Here is a 20,006-nt window from a genome sequence, read left to right as displayed (position 1 = left end):
GTGTTGTTGTATGAATAGAGAGTGAATAACAGATTTAGCAGAAAAATGGAAACATTAAATATGTTAAAGTTCTTCATAAAACAAGCTCACATATATACTGATTTAGTCCCAGTTATAAAATGAAAGCAGCGGCTTAAAGTGTTTCCGCTCGTTTTTTTGTAAGGGAGAGGTAACGGCTGTGGACGCCTATTTTTCCTTGCCCCAAAACCAAATTGCATATTATAACAACATAAATTTGCATAAATTTAAAGCTAGAGGTATTAGGTTTCTATCAGTGAAAGAACTAAATTAATTCTCTTATAAAGAAAAAATCTATAAAGAATTTAGTAAAGTGACTATGACCTTTTTTCGAGAAATATATAATTATAATTATACTAAGAGCCTTCACTGGCATAAACAACAAAAGACGAGCCGTTTTCACATTACTCATCACAATAAAATAAAATACATTTTTTTAGATTAAATTATTTTTTCTGTATTGATTTGGCTTAAAACAGGTAAAATTCATTAAAACTGTAGTTAAATACGTAACGTTCACTTCCAAAACCAAATACAACAAAACCATGACGTGTGTCATAACGGGGTCTAACATATTTTCCAAGAGACCAAACAATTATTTGCATAGGTTTTGATTAAAAACAAAGATAAATCACAAAATACAAGGAATCCTGCAATACTACATACTTGCTGACCAAGATGATGTAGGGGTGGTCACAACCTGGCCCCTGTCCACACCTGGTACCTCTCCCTTGCATATGCTTGTGACTTTTTGGGTGTAACAGCTGAGCCAACAGCTGATCGATAGCAAAAATAACTGAGTTTTGGGTGAGCTCTTAAAGTATTCAACACAGTTTAATATGCAGTGCGCACTCCGTTTTGGCTATAGTGTGCTCGTGCTCTTTATTTTGAAATGAACGGTCGTTTGGGATCTTATTAACAAAATGTATTTTATACATGGTTTTTGTGAATAATTTCGTTACAATCATACAAACAAAAATTTTAAAATTTGTGCAAAATATTTGTATATGTATTTATATATATATCAATCTGTAATTTCTGTCAGTAATGTTCGTCTTTCTGTTCTAATACAATTTTCTCCCTCATTGTAGCAGTTATCTGCAGACTGTTTTCACGGACCCTTAAACCTAATATTAATATTTATTAAATATTTTACAGCCGTACATGGAAGAAATATTCACGCAGCTCAAGGGAAAACCATTCAAAAAGTTTTTGGAAAGGTAAATTAAATTTTTCAACCATCAAAGATCTATATTATATATTTATTCTATAGGATACTATTTATATCTATACGACCCTTAACAACTGTTGTCCTTTTTTGATAGGCAATCGCGATCCTGCGATGGTCAGGGAAGATATATGCAAAGACAATATAACGATAATTGCGTAACGCCATACGATTTTTAGACACTCGAATTTTTCAGACTGGTTCTAGAGCTGGCTTCAGGCTCTCTTGAAATTTTGTTAAAAAGCCAGAGAGAGAGTTCTCTAGAGCCAGCCTCTCTCTTGTTTGGATACAGCCATCGACTGCCGCTGTATATGTGCGCACGTATTCTCAAGCATTCTAGATCTGCCTGGATGTATAAGGTTTTTTACAACACTGTCAAAAACTAGAATTTTTTATGGGGATATGACTTTGCATAGACGCTTTCCGTCCAATATAAAAAGTCGAACATTGTTTGTATATATTTTATGTGCAGTTTGTTTTTATTTAAACCACAAATTCGCTGGCCCAAATTTAATCGACATTTAACTTTAAAAACCACACTGGTTGGTTTAAAACGCATACATTTTCAAAAGCAACAAATATACTTACACAAATTTCCATTTTTTCAGAAAACAATTTTTCACACAAAAAGATATAAAAAAAAAATATCTATGATATTCTGTTCTACAGAATGACACAAAATGAAATGAAATAGGCGTTCAAACACAGATTTTTAGACCAAATATGAGATTTTTTGATTAAGTTTTAATCTTTTCGGAACCTATTTATATAAAAGTAAGAAATGTTGTGTAATAACAATTTTACATACTCTGGCTGTCATTTAAAAAGAACCGCATGCAATTTTGTGCACGCGTTTCGGAGAAATGAAATGAAACGAAGTTCAAACACACACTTTTTTCTTTTGGACCTCCACACTTTGCTCTCGGAACCAATCCTTTAACCTCGAGAGGCGTGATTCGGGTCATTATCCTGCTGGAACTTCCATAAAAGTGGCATATTATCCTCGGCATATGGTAGCATCACCGTCTCCAATAGATCTTTGTATACGAATCTGCCCATTATTCCGTCAATACGATGAATCGGATCAACACCATGAAAAACAGCCCCATACCATTAGGGTACCATCTCCATGTTTCACAGTCTTACATGTGTATGTGGGATCAAATTCTTTGCTTTCGGATGACGAACATTCCTTTTGGCATAGTTTCCAAATAAATATATCTTGGTTTCGTCACTCCAGAGGATATTACCATTTTTTTTACCCTCCGGTCCGCATCAGGTTCTACGATCTAGTGCACATTTTTTCTTCATCTGTAAATTTGCCGAACGAAGCAAAGCAACCCTGCGAGCAATCCTACCTGGTAGGTTTGCTGTTGCCAATCGTCACCGAACGATCCGTGATGACACAATATTCATAATTTCGTTGGGAATCGTCATGGAAGACTTAAACGGGTCGGGTTTAACCAACTGAATCATGCTATCGTCGGTCTTTGATGATGATTTTCTAGGTGCTCCCCGAGTTTCACCTATTTTTTCCAGTTTTAATGCATTGCGACTCTGATTTCGATGATTGACTTTACTAAATTTTTGATACATTTTTGATGAAGTAATCAATTTAGTTCTTTATTGATAGCTAATACCTCTAGCTTTAAATTGGTACACATATGTTTTTATAATATGAAATTGGTCAAAATTTATGGGGAAAAAACAAAACTATGTTTACAACCGGGACCTCACCCTTACTACCAGATGTAAGATACCTAAAGCCTGTGAAATAAAGAATTCCTATCTCTGAGAATAGCATAAACAAAAAAACATTTTTTTTAAATCTTACAAAAAAAGTTGCATTAGGAAATAAAATCTAGAGCAATATCATACTGAATGAAGTTTATTTTAAAAGTTAGCTACGCCCTTTTTCGCCTTCGCTTAGAACGAAAATCTGTGCCATCCATAATATTGAAGATACAAGAAAAAACGAGAAGGAACGTGTGAGTCGCTTCTGGGGACGCGACTCTACTTATACCCGTACTCAGTCAGTATATACATTTTTGAGTTTATAATTTTTAAGAATTTTAGAAAAAAAAAAAATTTTACATTTTACATTTTTTTGCTACATATGCTATCTACATCTACATATACAATGTATATTCTACATCTAACATGTAGATTGTACATGTTCCAATTAGATTCTACATCTCTTCCGCTAGGGGTTGCTCGCGCACTGAACGCGGCAGAGTGTGCGAGCGAGAAGGAAAATGAGATGCGTTGTCGTTGGCGGGAGGGGGAGGGGAAGCAACTAAAAATTAATTTCTTCATTCTGGCTATAATTATGATCTGATCTAATTCAGATTCGGCAGTCTGGTAGATATGGGCATTCTCTACGATACTGCGTTTTTAGTTTTATCGTATCTTTAAAAATGTGCCTGCCACAGATTTTCGTCCTTTGTGTGGGCGGAAGGGGGCGGGGCGAAATTTTGAAATACACTTGTAGCAGTGTGATATCACATGACTCTGGAAACCAAATTTGGTTTCTCTAGCTCTTATAGTCTCTGAGATCCAGGCGCTCATCAAGACGGACGGACGGACAGACGGACAGACGGACGGACAGACGGACATGGCTATATAGACTCGGCTATTGATGCTGATCAAGAATATATATACTTTATGGGGTCGGAAACGTTTCCTTCTCTGCGTTGCACACATCCACTTTTACCACAAATCTAATATACCCCTTAACTCTTTTTTGAGTACGGGTATAAAAACGCAGTAGCGTAGAGAATGATCATATCTACCTGATTTCTGAATCTGGATCAGATCGGATTAATATTATAGCCAGAATGAAGAAAACCATCGATGCAGCACTACTCATACTCATACTCACTACTACACTGCACGAGGAAAAGTGTGAGCTTCATACTCACTACTACACTGCACGAGGAAAAGTGTGAGCTAGAGAACACTTTTCCTCGTGCAGTGTACTTGCAAATACTTGCAAAAGTATTTGATAGATTTCACAGAGCTGCAGAACTCAACCTTAATGTGAGCATTGAATGTTTTTGCTTAGCAGAGGCGAATATGGTACCACCCATGTCAATGTCAAATTCTACGTTGTAGACTTTTCGTATCCATCATAATTATTTTTTCTTTGATGTTTTAGATATCCATCGACGTTTTTTTTTGGTGAAATCTTTTGGAAAACGATTTTTACATTTTCCATCCGTCTTGAAGGCGATTAACGTGTTCTGTTCAATTTCAGGTAGTTCCAATTTTCCTAATGCTTATTGTTTGTTTTCCCAGCCTAATAATAGAGAGCAGTACATAGACCATAGCCAGTGGTGCAACATTAAAGTAAATTCTGTTATTTGTTCGTGGTTTACACTGCCCACTGTACCCCTGCATGGCAATGCCTATTCAACCGTTCTTTGTCTTGTGTTACTGCTCTTTCGTTCTCTCAACCGCCTTCTCGCACTCTTTTCCAGCGCAATGGTCTTGTTCTGGTTTTGCACCTGAATATCTTCTCAATTTCTCATACATACGAATCACGCTCTATATTTTATCTAGCTTCTTTCTTTCAACTTCGCTATCGCCCTCTCCATCTGCCGCGCTCTTGCTTGCATTAAGGCACATGCAATTCTGCCAGCCTGCCCGTGATTGGAGTCTTGACCTCGCTTCCTGCACATCGTCGCCGCTTCAAATAGGTCTTTAATAAGACACCGTCAATGCCCGACCCCAGCTTCTTCAATATTTCACAGTCTTGAACGACCTAATCCAGCCAACTCGTCGGGGTTTCGTCCTATGTATCTATCGTTCTATCGTTAACAAATCCGCTACTTTCGTTATTGTTCAACCACTGTAACTTGTAGTTAAATACATATTCGAAGCCGATCGATGTTTTGACTTAAATTCAACAGTTACTGAAAAAACTCAGTAGTTTAACACTTATATTTGAATACGTGATAACGCGGAATTTCTTTGTCCATAGCAATATCTGGCTCGTACTCGAATGCAAGACGAAGGAATGAAGCGGATGTAAATTCTCAATGTACTTGTTGGCGTCAGAGGGAATGGAATTCGTTTTCCCTGTATTACTAATCGATGATCCCTACTTTTAAACGTATCTGTGCAAAATTTCAAATTTTTTTTAAAAATATCCTAAGGTTCCGCATTCGACTTTAATTTTGAGAAACAACCCAGTATGAGACATATTAAAAAAAAATACGCTTCATGTATTTTTAGTGATTATTTTCGTGTATTTATCTTAAAGTTAATAGTATTAAAGGCGAGATGTAAATTAAATTAGCTTAAAGTACTTAATATTCTATATAATATTTTAGTTGAAAAACTGAGATTTTGTCTAAAACAGTGGTAGTTCTTTCCTTGCCCTTATTCTGGTACGAATGAACCCATTCCTAGCTTCGGGTCGACATGCAGACAATTAAGGACAGACATTTAAGACAATTAAGTAAGAAACTTGTAGGAAATCACATTCGCTGTCAAATCACGATTAATTATTTTGACCTTGAATCAGAAATGTCAGAAATTTTTGGAACAAAAACGAGTATAGAAAAGAAAAACGTAGCTCAAGAAAAAAATGTGAATATATTTTAAGATGAAAAACACAAGGGACCCTACATAGTGTATGTAGACAAAATTACTGGCAAAGAAAATGAATCAAAAAGATTTCCCATTAACCCCATTGATCTTAGTTGTATATTAATGAAACTGAAAGTTGACGGTGTTCTGACTGTGTCATAGATAGGCTTTGGCAGATGCAAAATTGAATTTAAAAACTCAATGAGTGCCAATAAATTTGTGATGATTAATTTAAAGAATCATGGTTATGAACCTAATATTTTATTATTTCGTTTATAAAACGGGTATAATTTGTAATATACCAACATCCATTTCTGACGAATTATTAGCTGAATACATCGACTCTCTGGTTCCTATTGAGAAATTGATTAGAATTAAAACAAGAGATAAGAATAACAAAGATTTATTTGTTCAAACTTCAAGAGTTAAACTCTTGTTTAAAGGTGCACAAATTCCTCCAGAAGTTGCATTACTTTATACAAAAGTACCAGTGATACATTATGTTCCCTCTAGTCAATGTTATAGATGCTATAGATTTGGACATTTTGCTCAACATTGCAAACAAGCAGAGAAAAAATGTTATAAATGTTCACGTTCGCATTCATTAGAAGCTATCTGTACTGATGTGATCTGTGAAAATTTCAAAGAAAATCATGTAGCTACATCTGTTTCTTGCCCTGCTAGAAAGCGAGCGTATGCTATACAAAAATGTATGACGGTGGAAAATTTATCTAGATTGGAGGTCAAAACTAGATATCCGGCGCTGTTTGGCAAGACGGAATCAGTTGATATTTTTGATCACGATTCTTTTCCGCATTTTTTGGCAAAAATCGGCAAATGAAAATATACTGTTGCAAAAAAAAATGTCTTCCACGGCAGAAACTGTACATTCTTTTAAACCCTTTAACAAAATTGTTAAAATCAACAAATATAAAAATACGGAAAGTCTAAATGCACAAACACACAATAAAAGCTTGGAAGAATGTTTTAAGAGAGCATGAATATGTTCCAAGTGAACGATTCACTCCCTCAACATCCAGAAATAATATACAAAATGAGATGGCTCTTAACACAGCTGAAAAAAGCCTTAACAAGCTTTCTCTAGACATCTCCCATTTTCTTACAGATACAAACAACAATAATATGAATATATACAGTTGTGTTCAATGAAATAGTAGTGCCGCACCTCACTACTTTCAAAACTCGTTTTGAGATATTTCTGGTCCTTCAAATTGAACAAGTGATACCTTTACGGAAAGCCTGGAATGTAAGCATTAGATACTTGAAGAAGCCCCGTTACATTTGCATTCCATCTTCTTGTTTTTCATGACTTTAGACAACTACCCATGATATCTGCTGTTCAATGAAATAGTAGTGCTGGGATAAATTTATTTTTAAAAATGAAAAAAAGCAAATCAATTTAAATAAGCCACCATCCGCAAGCTCAATTTAGATATCGAATAATTTGATGAAAGAAAGTTTTGGACATTGGGGTATGTTTGAGCTATTAAGCGTTTTTAATAGCTATTTTAATTGAATTTAAGAACAGAGCCGATAAATTTATTACAATTTTATTTTATTAGTATTTAGTAGCGGCAGTACGCGTATTTAATATGTTTGCTTAAGGTATATAGACCGAACGTTCTGAATATCAATAATTGACTGATCGCAGGGCCGACTGCCCGTGCCCTATGCATAACGAGAGCGTGAGAGCATTATGGCATAGTTAGGCTCGGCTTCTGAGCCGAGTAGAGCAAGAGAGCTGCTTAAACGCAGCAGGTGCAGCAGCAACACGAAGGCAGCGGGAGACAGCCGCCAGAACGGACGCTGCCGGGCGTAGGCATATGCGTTATGCTGCTTGACCCGACAGGGTACTTTTGATTTTGAAGCGTTGAAGAAATCATTGCTCGGTCAAGAAGAGAAGACCTAAGAGTTAGGCTAAAAACTAAAGGCAGGAGGTATAATGGGATTGAAAATTAAGTTGTATGCACTCCCACTATTGTATTTAATCCAATTAACTAAAAGAAGGAGACTGGAAATTGATTTTGTATGCGAAAAACTAATTTTTTAGAGGATGGTCGGCGATGGTCGAAGGCAAGACCAGGACTTCAATATCCTCAAAATATATGAAAAAAATTTATAATCGATCTGTCAGTGATGTGACAGTTCGTAGACATCTGATTACACATTATTTGAATGCAAGAAGTCCCAGAAAACTCCGCGTTTGGGTCTAAGAGTACATGGGTGCACGACTTCAGTTTGGAAAAACGCATGTATTCTATGGTAAGATAGACTCAAAAGAATATGTTTGGCATTCACAGAAATCCGATTACCACCCAAAATCATGAAAAAAATTCCTGCTAAAAGGATATTTTAACCGGATAATGACTTGAAACACCCAAAAAAGCTCGCTAGGAATTAATTGTTATCGGAAAAGATCGGCGTTTTGCCATGGCCAACTGTCCAACTGGATATTAATCTCATCGAAATCTTATGGGAGAATACCAATTACATTGTTGCAACTGAAAATCCGTCAACCAGAGCCAAGTTTTAGCAAGTGGTTTAAGGATTATTGTGTCAAATCCTATTGAAGCGTTGGCAAGAGACTAATGACCCATGACTAAAAACTAAATTGGAAAGCTCAGGAAGAACATGAAATATATGTTTTTATTTGAGATTCGTTCTTTTTTTCAATGTTCTAAAAAAACACTACTATTTCATTGAACAGCAAATTTCATGGGTATTCGGCATATGTCATGTAAAACAAGAAAATGTAATTTAAATGTATTGATATTTGTTCAGTTTTCTAATGCTAACAGTCCAGTTTATATAAAAAGGTATCATTTGTTCAATTTGGATAACTGGAAGTGTCTCAAAAAGTGTTTTGAAAGTGATGAGGTGCGGCACTACTATTTCATTGAAAACAGCTGTATATACTAGAAAATTCCTAGAGGAACTAAATACAACAATTTTGCAAACAAACTGTAAAATTGATTAAAGTAAAATTTATAACTAATATTTATTAATTTCAAGATTCTTAATTTGATTAATTTTTTGTTTTTTTCCGTTTATATATCTATTATTTTCTTTAGTTCTTTTTTTAATTTACATTGATTCAAACTATCTCAAATGAAAATACTACAATACAACATTCAAAGTCTTACTACAAATAATAATAAGCATCTACTAGAAATTATCTTGATTAGCAATAACATTTATATTGCCATAATATCTGAAATTTGGATTCAAAATAATGCCATGTGTAGTTTATTAAATTTCAACTTTATCTGTAAAGAGCGGGAGGATGGTTACGGAGGTGTTGGAATTTATATAAAGAAAAATATACAATTTAAAATTTTGAAATGCAATACAAGTCTTGAAGTCATAGGTCTAAGTACAGAAAATCTCTCCCAAAACAAATATTTTTAGTGTGTACTGTGCCCCAAACATCGACCTACAAACTTTTGAATCAGGATGTAAGAATTTATTTACTAAAGCAGCTTCGTTAAATGACTTTTATAGGGGGCGACCTTAATGCCATATCGTCCATAAGGGGAAACATCATACAGAATGCTATAAGTAATTATTTAAAAAGAGCTTTATTGAATTCAGGTTTTTTTTGCATCAATAATGGCTCTCCAACTTTTTCACCCAATCCAAATTATTCTTTAGCACTAGACATTACACTGGTAAATAGATCTAATAATAACATAAACTGGTCCGTTGAAAACTCTAAAATTTCGAACTACTCTATCAAACCTAGCAATAAAATTTTACACAAAAGAGTAATCGAGGATTTCTCTAAGATTAAAATTAGCACATTAGAAAACCTAAATAATTCAACCAAAAAAATAATCTCAAATAATACCATAAAATTATCTGTAAATAACAATTATATTCCTAAAAAATACTGGGACGAGGCGAGTGAAAGACTTTTTAGATTAAGAAATGATAAGAGACAAAAATATTACAAAACTCAAATCTTTACGGATGCATTTGAATATATTAAAGCTAACAAAACTCTAAACAATTACATATATAAGATCAAACGAGAAGGAACGTGTGAGTCGCTTCTAAAGACGCGACTCTACTTATACCCGTACTCAGTCAGTATTTACATTTTTGAACATACAATTTTTTAGAATTTTAGCATTAAGAAAAAAATTGTTACATTTTATATTTTTTTGCTACATTTGTTATCTACATCTACATATATTATGTATATTATACATCTAACATGTAGATTATACATGTACCATTTAGATTCTACATCTAACATGTAGATTATACATGTACCATTTAGATTCTACATCTCCTCCGTTTCTCGCGCACTGAACGCGGCAGAGTGTGCGAGCGAGATGGAAAATGAGTTGTGTTGTCGTTGGCTGGAGGGGTCAGGGGAAGCAACTGAAAATTAATTCTGGCTATAATTATGATCCGATCTGATTCAGATTCAACAGTCTGGTAGATATGGGCATTCTCTACGATACTGCGTTTTTAGTTTTAGCGTATCTTGAAAATTGTGCCTGCCACAGATTTTCGTCCTTTGCGGTGGCGGAAGGGGGCGGGTGAAATTTTGAAATACACTTGTAGCAGTGGGATATCACATGAGTCTGGAAACCAAATTTGGTTGCCCTAGCTCTTATAGTCTCTGAGATCTAGGTGCTCATCAAGACGGACAGACAGACGGACGGACGGACAGACGGACATGGCTTTATCGACTCGGCTATTGATGCTGATCAAGAATATATATACTTTATGGGGTCGGAAACGATTCCTTCTCTGCGTTTCACACATCCACTTTTACCACAAATACAATATACCCCTTAACTCTTTTAAAATTACAAATTTTTACAATTTTCATCATTTATAGAATGAAAATCTGATGTATAGATATTAAAAAGTATTGGGCTAAGGCAGCTACCTTGACACACACCCTTGTGAACAGCTTTTTCCTGTTTGCCGCATTTTAAAACCCTTTTCTCCAAAAAACTAACTATAAACCTAATATAGTCTATGTCAAACTCCAAATCTATTAAAACGACGAAATTAAATTTCAGTTGCTTCCCCTGCCCCCTCTTTCCAACGACAACACATCTCATTTTCCTTCTCGCTCGCACACTCTGCCGCGTTCAGTGCGCGAGCAACGGAGGAGATGTAGAATCTAAATGGAACATGTACAATCTACATGTTAGATGTAGAATGGACATTGTATATGTAGATGTAGATAGCAGATGTAGCAAAAAAATGTAAATTCTAAAATTCTAAAAAATCATAAGCTCAAAAATGTATATACTGACTGAGTACGGGTATAAGTAGAGTCGTGTCCCCAGAAACGACTCACACGTGCCTTCTCGTTTATTTTATGTTTTCACAAAGTTTTTGATTCGGCTAAGAAAATTTTAAAAGAAAAAATAAATGAATTCAATATGGTATGCAGCAGTAAAAACTTAAGATTCAATTCGACAAAATCTACCGTAATTCATTTTCGTAATAGAAGACGTCCATTATATATAGTACATAACAATGAAACACTAAAAGGTAAATTATCTTGGTAGAATAATTGCTGCCAATAACTCCTCAGTACTTCACATTGATGAAATAATTTCAAATAATCAAATAAGAATAATATGTTTTTACAAATGCTTACAAAATCAAAGCCTTTGTACGCTCCAAATTAGAATACTCATATTCCTCATTTGCAAAAATTTCTAAGGTGGTATCTAACAATATTAAAGTTCATATCAATTTTCATCTTATGCGAGCACTAGGCCTAATAAAGACCACCCCGGTAGATATAACTTACAATCTAGCTGCCGAACTTCCACCTGAATACAGGCTAAAGTTTATTACAGCAAAGGAGCTGACTAAGGTTTTTGCCTATGGTCTTCCGGCGTCATCGCTTTTGGTCAGTTCTTTTGCGGCACGGAATACCAGCTACGCCAAAGTCTACGACGAGTTTAAAGACATTTTGAATGCAATTGTACCGATCACAGATGTACGTAGTTTTAAAAGCAAAATTTCAACCAACACAGATTTTTTCAAGGGCTCATGTCCAAACGAAAGATCTGCAAGTAATGTTCTTAAAAATGCGTTAGCTCAAGAAAAATTAACTCATTTAAAATCTAAACACTTCAATTTAATTTTCACGGATGGTTCAGTCACAGACAATTACGTGGGTTATGCCTTTATCCATAAAGAATCAGGATCCGTTAAAAGTTTCTTTACCAACAAAAAGTTATCGTCACTCACAGCTGAGCTTATAGCCATTAATAGGGCCATTGACTTTGCCATTTCCGAAAACTTTCTTAAAATTTCAATCCTCACTGATAGTCTCAATGGGGTTTTAAATTTTTAAAAAGATCAACAACAGATTCAACAAAATTGAAAACGCTCCCTGTTTGCTCGTAGTGGAATTTCATTACATTCCAAGCCATGTACACATATAAGAAAACGAATTAGCTGATATTGCTGCAAAGAATGCTAAATGCTAAAATTAATGGCACATTCTTTGTTTCTCGCTGGCCTCTTAAACACGCCATCACAAATATTTATAATAAAATTAAAGAAGATTGGGAAAAAGAATATATTACTTACGTCACGGAAAGAAATAAAGGTTACACAAATTTATTTCCTTATATACGGGACAAAACATGGTTTAAAGACAAAAACTGTAATCTAAGCCGTCTGGAAATCAAACAAATTAACAGACTACTAAGTGGTCACGGAATAGACAAAGTTACGCTTGCTAGAATGAAAGTAATAAATAACAATTTATGTTATTCCTGCAACCTACCAGAAGACATTTCACATATAATTTTTAAATGTCCCGCTTACTCTCAAGAAAGAAATCGTTTTCCAGTACTCAAATCCTATACTGATATATATCGTTTCTTTGAAAAAGAACCTATCGCAACTTACAGATACATTGTTGAATTCACACGCATCGCAAATATAAAATTGTTAATCAAGCACGCTAACCATTTACTAACAAAAACGTCATTGCATGAGCATCATACATATACTGCCAGTCATCATATCTAAAAGAAAAAACAATTAATCAAGTCTTTCAAGAAAACAAACAAGAGGTGGCGTTAGACGTGGAGGCCAAATAAATCTTTCAACTAATCACGGTTGAAAGTAACTTAATATCAAAAAAAAAAAAACCGTCAATTTTGGCTGGACACTGTTTGGCTGGATAAATGCTTAAATTAAATCGATACTTCACTATTTTAGGTCTTGTTTTATATTAAATTGAGTGTTTGGCAGCTAATACCCGGTATATCCGCCATTATTTTGCAGGGCTTTCTCCATTTGTCTTGGCATGGAGGATATTAACTTGCGACAAGTCTGGCTATAATTATGATCCGATCTAGTTCAGATTCGGAAATCTGGTAGATATGGGCATTCTCTACGATACTGCGTTTTTAGTTTTATCGTATCTTTAAAAATGTGCCTGCCACAGATTTTCGTCCTTTGTGGGGCGGAAGGGGGCGGGCGAAATTTTGAAATGCACTTGTAGCAGTGTGATATCACATGAGTCTGGAAACCAAATTTGGTTTCTCTAGCTCTTATAGTCTCTCAGATCTAGGTGCTCATCAAGACGGACAGACAGACGGACGGACGGACAGACGGACATGGCTATATCGACTCGGCTATTGATGCTGATCAAGAATAAATAACACTAGTCAACACGATTTTTCCTCAAGGAACAAAACGAACTTTTTCTTAAAGATTTGGGGCTTAGAAATGGTTTGATGATATTTTTTTTTTCTATGGCAGAACTTTTTTTTGAAGAATTTTTGAAAACTGGTATTTTTTTTTAAGCTTTTTTTTAGAGGTAGCGCTTGTTTTTTTCACATAGCTCTAGTATCTTACGTCTGGTTGAGACTTTGCTATTTTGAAGATTAAAACAGCTGAGTTACCAACCTTTGGATTTACCGTGGAAAATTGATGGGTTTGTGGTTTTTTCAAGGGTCAAATGGTCTTTTGTGTAGGTGTTATTTGGGCGGGGGGGGCTAAAGTTAACCAAACCTAAAAGGCGAACAAAACCTGGGGTGCCCAACTGCCAATTGGGAACAAAGCAAACGAACAAGGGTTGTACATTTGGTACCTGATCGCGTTCCTTTGTTCCCAATGGGCAGTTGGGCTCGCAACCTTCCAAAAGGTATTTTTTGTTCGTTTTTTCCATATTTTAGGTTTGGTTAACGAATTTTAGCTCCAAAGTCTCTCCATAGATTTTAATGAGCGATACCTTAAACGACGCCAAATTAACGCACCTATACACAAAAAAATAGAGGACACAGGATATAATTTTTTTTCGACTTTTCCCGAGTTTTTTAAGTCAAAATTTCGTAAAAAATACCGCACAAAAATCATCATTTTTGCATTTCAATGCTTTATATTTCCCAGACGGTAAGCTGTAATCACAAAGTGTTTGGGCTTAACTTCTAGCTGTTTTAATTATCTTTTCAAAATAGCAAAGTTCTTTACAACCAGACGTAAGATACTAGAGCTATGTGAAAAAAACAAGCGCTACCTCTGAAAAAAGCTTAAAAAAAAATACCAGTTTTCAAAAATTCTTCAAAAAAAAGTTCTGCCATAGAAAAAAAACCATAATTCTTTAAAAAATTTTAAATCCCCATATCTATCAGAAAAAGTCGGTTTGGATCCTTGAGGAAAAAAAAAGTTCGATTTTGTCGAGTAGTGTAACGCGGTAGAGTGTGCGAGCGAGAAAGAGAATCAGTAGCGTCAGCACCGCTGGAGAGGGAACCAACAGAAAATTAATTTCTTCATTCTGGCTATAATTATGATCCGATCTGATTCAGATTCGGCAATCTGGTAGATATGAGCATTCTCTGCCACAGATTTTCGTCCTTTGTGGTGGCGGAAGGGGGCAGGGCGAAATTTTGAAATACACTTGTAGCAGTGTGACATCACATGAGTCTGGAAACCAAATTTGGTTTCTCTGGCTCTTATAGTCTCTGAGATCTAGGCGCTCAACAAGACGGACAGACGGACGGACAGACAGACATGGCTATATCTACTCGGCTATTGATGCTCAAGAATATATATACTTTATGGGGTCGGAAACGTTTCCTTCTCTGCGTTGCACACATCCACTTTTACCACAAATACAATATACCCCTTAACTCTTTTTTGAGTACGGGTGTAAAAATATAAATATTACTGTATTGATAATTCAATAGATATACATGTCGGATCATAATAATCTAATATAATAATCCCAGTGTATTTTGGTCTGTCGGGTGCCTACGAATCACTGTTTCCTTTGTACTTCGCTCTTTGTCGTATTTTTCATCTCCTTGGACGGGTTGCAGTTGTTTCTATGTCAGCCAGGTGTTCATTAGCGAGTGTATTCTGAGAAACTCGCTCGGAGAGGATAAAAGGAGCGAGAGAAAGGGACGCACGTCGAGCGTGTTCCTCTGCGGTGGTGAGTGTGAGGGAGGCAGATATAGAGACAAAGGGAAATTGCGTAAGGAGTAATAATTGTCTCGGAGCTCTGGTTTGCAATACTGAGAAAGTAGTTGCGTTAGAGAGTTTGCCCACACGACGAGCCAAGCGGAGTAATTCTCTATTGACGTAGAACCCTAGTTAAAATGGCAAATCCAACCCAGGAAACTCCTGCTATATCTGTGGAGCAGTTGCGTGTAGTTCTGGAGCTGTCCAAAGCTATGCAGGCATCGACTACACAGAAGACTTGCGTCACTCTGCCAAAATTTAACCCTGGCGCAGTGGGCGCTGACGCCTCTCAATGGTGTGTGACCGCTGACATTATTTTATCGGAGAATCCGCTAACGGGCAGTGGGCTTATTATGACACTGAGCACTGAGCATGGAGGGCAGTGCTTCGCAGTGATTGACCCAAGTGTGTTATGCCAGAATTGAGTGGAACCAGTTCAAGGAACTTTTCAAGCAGCGGTATGAGACCGAAGAGACGTCGGCCGCCATATTGCTAAATCTTTTTAGCAGCCGTCCCTCTGCTGGCGAATGCCATGCAGTGTACGCAAGCCGCCTGGTAACTTCTCTTATGTCGAAGTGGAAAAAGCATGAACATCGAAGAAATCGCTGTGTCTGCTGTTCTGGCTCATGTGGCAAATTTCGACAGTCGCTTGCAGAGACTTAGGTTAGGTTAGGTTGGGCGGTTGCCGGGATCGTTCGAGACCCGACACACCTAGGCCGGTTTCGGCCCATTGTGATACCGCATAGATCGTTCCCTCTTCCCTCGTGAGACACTATGTTATCCATTGTCCCATCCGGATGCCCTTATGAAGCCTGCGATCCGTCTGGGACTGATTGTAGACATGTCCGAAATGTCAATTAGGAAATGTGCGCCCAAGTATTGAAGTCTCCTTCTACTGAGAGCCGGATAGGAGCAGAACAGATGTTCCACAGTCTCCTCCTCGACCTCATCTCCACAGCTCCGAAAAAAGTCGTTATAGGGGGCACCCAGCCTGTTAGCATGGGTGCCTATTAGCCAATGTCCCGTAAGGGAGCGTATGACTGAGCTGCACCTGCTCCTACTGAGTTTGCAAAGCTCATCGGTGCGCTTCCTAGTAATGTTAGGCCATGTTTGCCGAGTTATGCCACATAGTTGCTTAAAATGTTCTTTTATTTTGAGCTTGCAGGTGGCCATTGGCATATGAATATCCTCCTTATCATGGAGAAGGGGGATTGTTGTACCAGCTCTGGCCAGCTCGTCTGCTATACAGTTGCCTTCAATGTCCTGGTGGCCCGGGACCCATATTAGGCTGATGACAAACTGATAAGCCATCTCATGGAGAGATTTGCGACAGTTTGCCACGGTAGCCGAGCTTGTTGTTATCGCATTCAGTGATTTGATCGCAGCTTGGCTATCACTATAGATATTTATATAAGTTGCCGTAGGGGCGTTCCTGAAGGCAGCTCAAAGCTTCCCTGATCGCTATGACTTCCGCTTGGAAGAACTGCAGTGATCTGGGAGCCTAAAAGAGTGTCTTATATTCGGATGTTCGGAGTAGATTCCTCCTCCGACTTTGTTGTCCAGCTTTGAGCCATCAGTAAAGATATGAATGGCTGCATCTGGGCCAGGTGGTCCCTCGAGCCAGTTGGTTCTGTGAGGGATGATTGTTTCGATAGGGGTATCTGTATACTCCCTCGGATCGCAGTAGTCCGTTTTTGTGGGGACGATTTTGTTTCCATTTAGGATGGACGCATGACCGGTATGATGTGACACCCATTGGTCAGAGTCTCTAAGACGGATTGCTGCCATTTCTGCCTGCTCCTTACCTGCAAGGTCAAGGCTCTGCAGGCATAGGATAGCATTTAGCGCATCCGTTAGTGTGGTGCTCAGAGCTCCACTGATGCATAGGGCTGCAGTGCGCTGCACCTTGCCCAGTTGTTTAGTGATGGTCCCCTTCGATAGGGCAGGCCACCACACTGCGATTCCGTAGAGCAGTATTGGTCTTACTATTGCCAGGTATATCCATTCGACTATTCTTGGGTTCATGCCCCATTTTAGCCCAATGGCCTTCTTGCAAGTGTAGAGGGCTATCAGGTTCCAGCTAAGCTTTTTGTCAATTACCAACCCTAAGTAACTGGCGCTGTCGCTGAAGGAGAGCCTGCATCCGTTTAGTATTGGGGGGGTTGAGAGACGGGATTTTGTATTTGGTTGTAAACAACACAAGTTCCGTTTTAGAGGGATTAACTCCCAGTCCACGCGACTTTGTCCATTCTGACAGTCGCGCGAGCTTTGCGGTCATTAGATCGCAGAGTGTTTGAGGGAATTTTCCCGAGAAGATAATGGCAACGTCGTCCGCGTATGCTACCACTTTGCAGCCCTCCCCTTCCAGGTCACACAGAATCTTCTTGACTGCTATGTTCCATAGAAGGGGAGACAGGACACCACCTTGCGGGGTGTCTCTGTTGACATACCTTGACTGAGTGGACGATCCCATTGATGATGTCAGCGTCCTGCATGTGAGCAATTGATCAATGAGCATCACCAAGCGATCATCCACTCCCAGGTCAGTCAGGGCCTCCGTGATGGCTCCCGGTATGACGTTGTTAAAAGCTCCCTCGATATCTAGGAAAGCTATTAAGGAGTATTCTTTGACGTGTAGGGATTTCTCTACCGTCGAGATTACTTCATGGAGTGCCGTTTCCGTGGATTTTCCTTTTCGGTAGGCATGTTGTGCGCCTGACAGCCACTGAGGATTTATGGTTGTTCTCAGCTGCAGCCCGACTAGTCTCTCAAAGGTTTTGAGAAGAAAGGACGATAGACTTATTGATCTGAAGTCTTTTGTGGTTGTGTGTGAGGGTTTCCCTGCTTTGGGGATAAAGACTATTTTAGCGTTGAGCCAAGCGCGGGGGATTTTTCCCACTGTCAGTATCTTCCTGAAGATACTTTGCAGCCAGTTGATGGCCATGTCCCCGGCTTTTTGTAACTGAGCCGCAATGACATGGTCCGGGCCAGGCGATTTGACGGATTTAAAGCTGTTTACTGCCCAGCTAATATTCCGTTTTTTGAGGATGTGCACTATCGAGGTTTCCGGGCCTTCACTTGGGGTGTCTGCCGGCTCGGTGGTCGTGCACCCAGGAAAATGAGTATCGAGTAGAATATGTAGGGAGTCCTCACTGGAGTTTGTCCACGTACCATTCTCTTGAGATATCCCACCGAGGGGGATGTTTTTGGCAGGATCTTGTGTAGCCTTGCGGCTTCTGACGTGTCTTCAATTTCGGAGCAAAATTTTTGCCAAGAGGCCCTTTTTGCTCTCCTAGTTTCTTTTTTGTATAGGGTTAGTTTACTTTTGTAATTTTCCCAGTGCGCTTCCTAGCTGCTGCTTTTGGCTCTGTTAAAGAGAGTCCTGCAGTCTTTCCGGAGAGTATCTATTTGTTTAGACCACCAAGGGGGTTTCTTTTTCCTTCTTGGTTTGGTGAGGGGCAAGCTGCCACGATGGCCTTATTGCAAGCTTCCGTGAAACTGTCTACAAGACGATTAAGATCGTTTTGTGTGTCCGGGCATTTTGGTGCTAGGGGGGGGAGTAATTCCTCCATTTTTGCACTATATATATCCCAGTTGGCTTTCCTGTGGTTAATATAGTTAGTAGGTTTGGTGCTTTCGAGCGATAGGACTGTCTCGATGTACCTGTGGTCGGCGAAGGAGTGGTCCTCTAGGACTCTCCAACTCTTCATTATGTCTGACAGCTTGTGAGACAATAGAGTGAGGTCAATAACCTCTTGACGGTTTTTTATGATGAAATAATTAGGTTGGAGTTTAGGATGAAGCTGAAAAGTGACTCACCCCATACATTTGTATCCCAGCTCCCCCATTGGGTGTGGTGAGCGTTGGCATCGCAGCCTATTATTAGGGTTGTATCCGACCTTTCGCTGTCGCAGGCTATCTTGCGAACGAGGTCACTGGGAGGATCGCTTTCCTCGTGAGCCATGTAGGACGACACCAGGTTCAGGCGTGTCCCCTGTAGCTCTAGGCTAGCCGCCGTGCTGTCGCCATTGCTAAAATTGTGGAGCAGAAAGATATTTAGGTGCTTTCTTGCTAGAATGCAGGTTTTAATTTTTCCTTCAGTTTGGGCTACAATCAGCTTGTAGTCCTTCGCTCTAATCCACAGACATTGCCTCCTACCACTATGGATTAGGACTATGTCCCCTCCGCTCGCGACTAAGCGGAGTATTAGGGCAGCGGATGCTGCTTTACAGTGGTGGAGATTTATCTGCAGAAGCCTCAGAGACTTCATTAGAGTTGTTCTCCACCACTGTTATGTCGGCGTCAGAGTCGTCGAGAATCTCGTCACGACACAACGCCTCAAAATCGAGCATCAGCTCCGTCTCCGAGGAGTAGCTCCCCAGGGCCGGCTCCGGGTCTACGTCGGGTGCCTCGATCTCCGAGGCAACGTCCTGCTCAACTGGGTTGTTGACAGGACGCGCCTCGGCCGCTGTATCCGACTTGTAGACCTTCATGGTCACCGAGCTGAACCCGAAGTTGAGCTCTCCCTTGGCTGCCTCGATCGGGGCTAGGACTCCTTATTTAGGATTATCACTGCCTGGTTTGTGGGGCCTTTTGATGCCTCAACTTTCACCACCTTCCAGTCTGAGATTGGCAGTGCTGGGTTGCATCTCTGCAACATCCTGAGGATTCGCTCGGGCTCCTT

General features: G+C 38.7%; 1 protein-coding gene across 3 annotated transcripts in view; it reads left to right on the top strand.

The window, feature by feature from the left end:
- Positions 1-20,006, top strand: part of LOC111076206 (G protein-coupled receptor kinase 1) — a 163,760-nt gene that overhangs the window by 46,120 nt on the left and 97,634 nt on the right. For 2 of the 3 annotated variants that reach the window (XM_041595346.1, XM_041595345.1), the window contains one exon: positions 1,177-1,238. The exons of the other annotated variant lie outside the window; for it this stretch is intronic. In XM_041595346.1, coding sequence (XP_041451280.1) covers positions 1,177-1,238 — 62 coding nt within the window. The remainder of the gene's footprint in view (positions 1-1,176; positions 1,239-20,006) is intronic. 3 annotated transcript variants of the gene reach the window in all.

This window comes from Drosophila obscura, unplaced genomic scaffold, assembly GCF_018151105.1.
Source record: "Drosophila obscura isolate BZ-5 IFL unplaced genomic scaffold, ASM1815110v1 contig_56, whole genome shotgun sequence".
Lineage (NCBI taxonomy): Eukaryota > Metazoa > Arthropoda > Insecta > Diptera > Drosophilidae > Drosophila > Drosophila obscura.
Note: the sequence above shows the minus strand (reverse complement) of the source record. Positions and strands in the feature narration are given on the sequence as shown.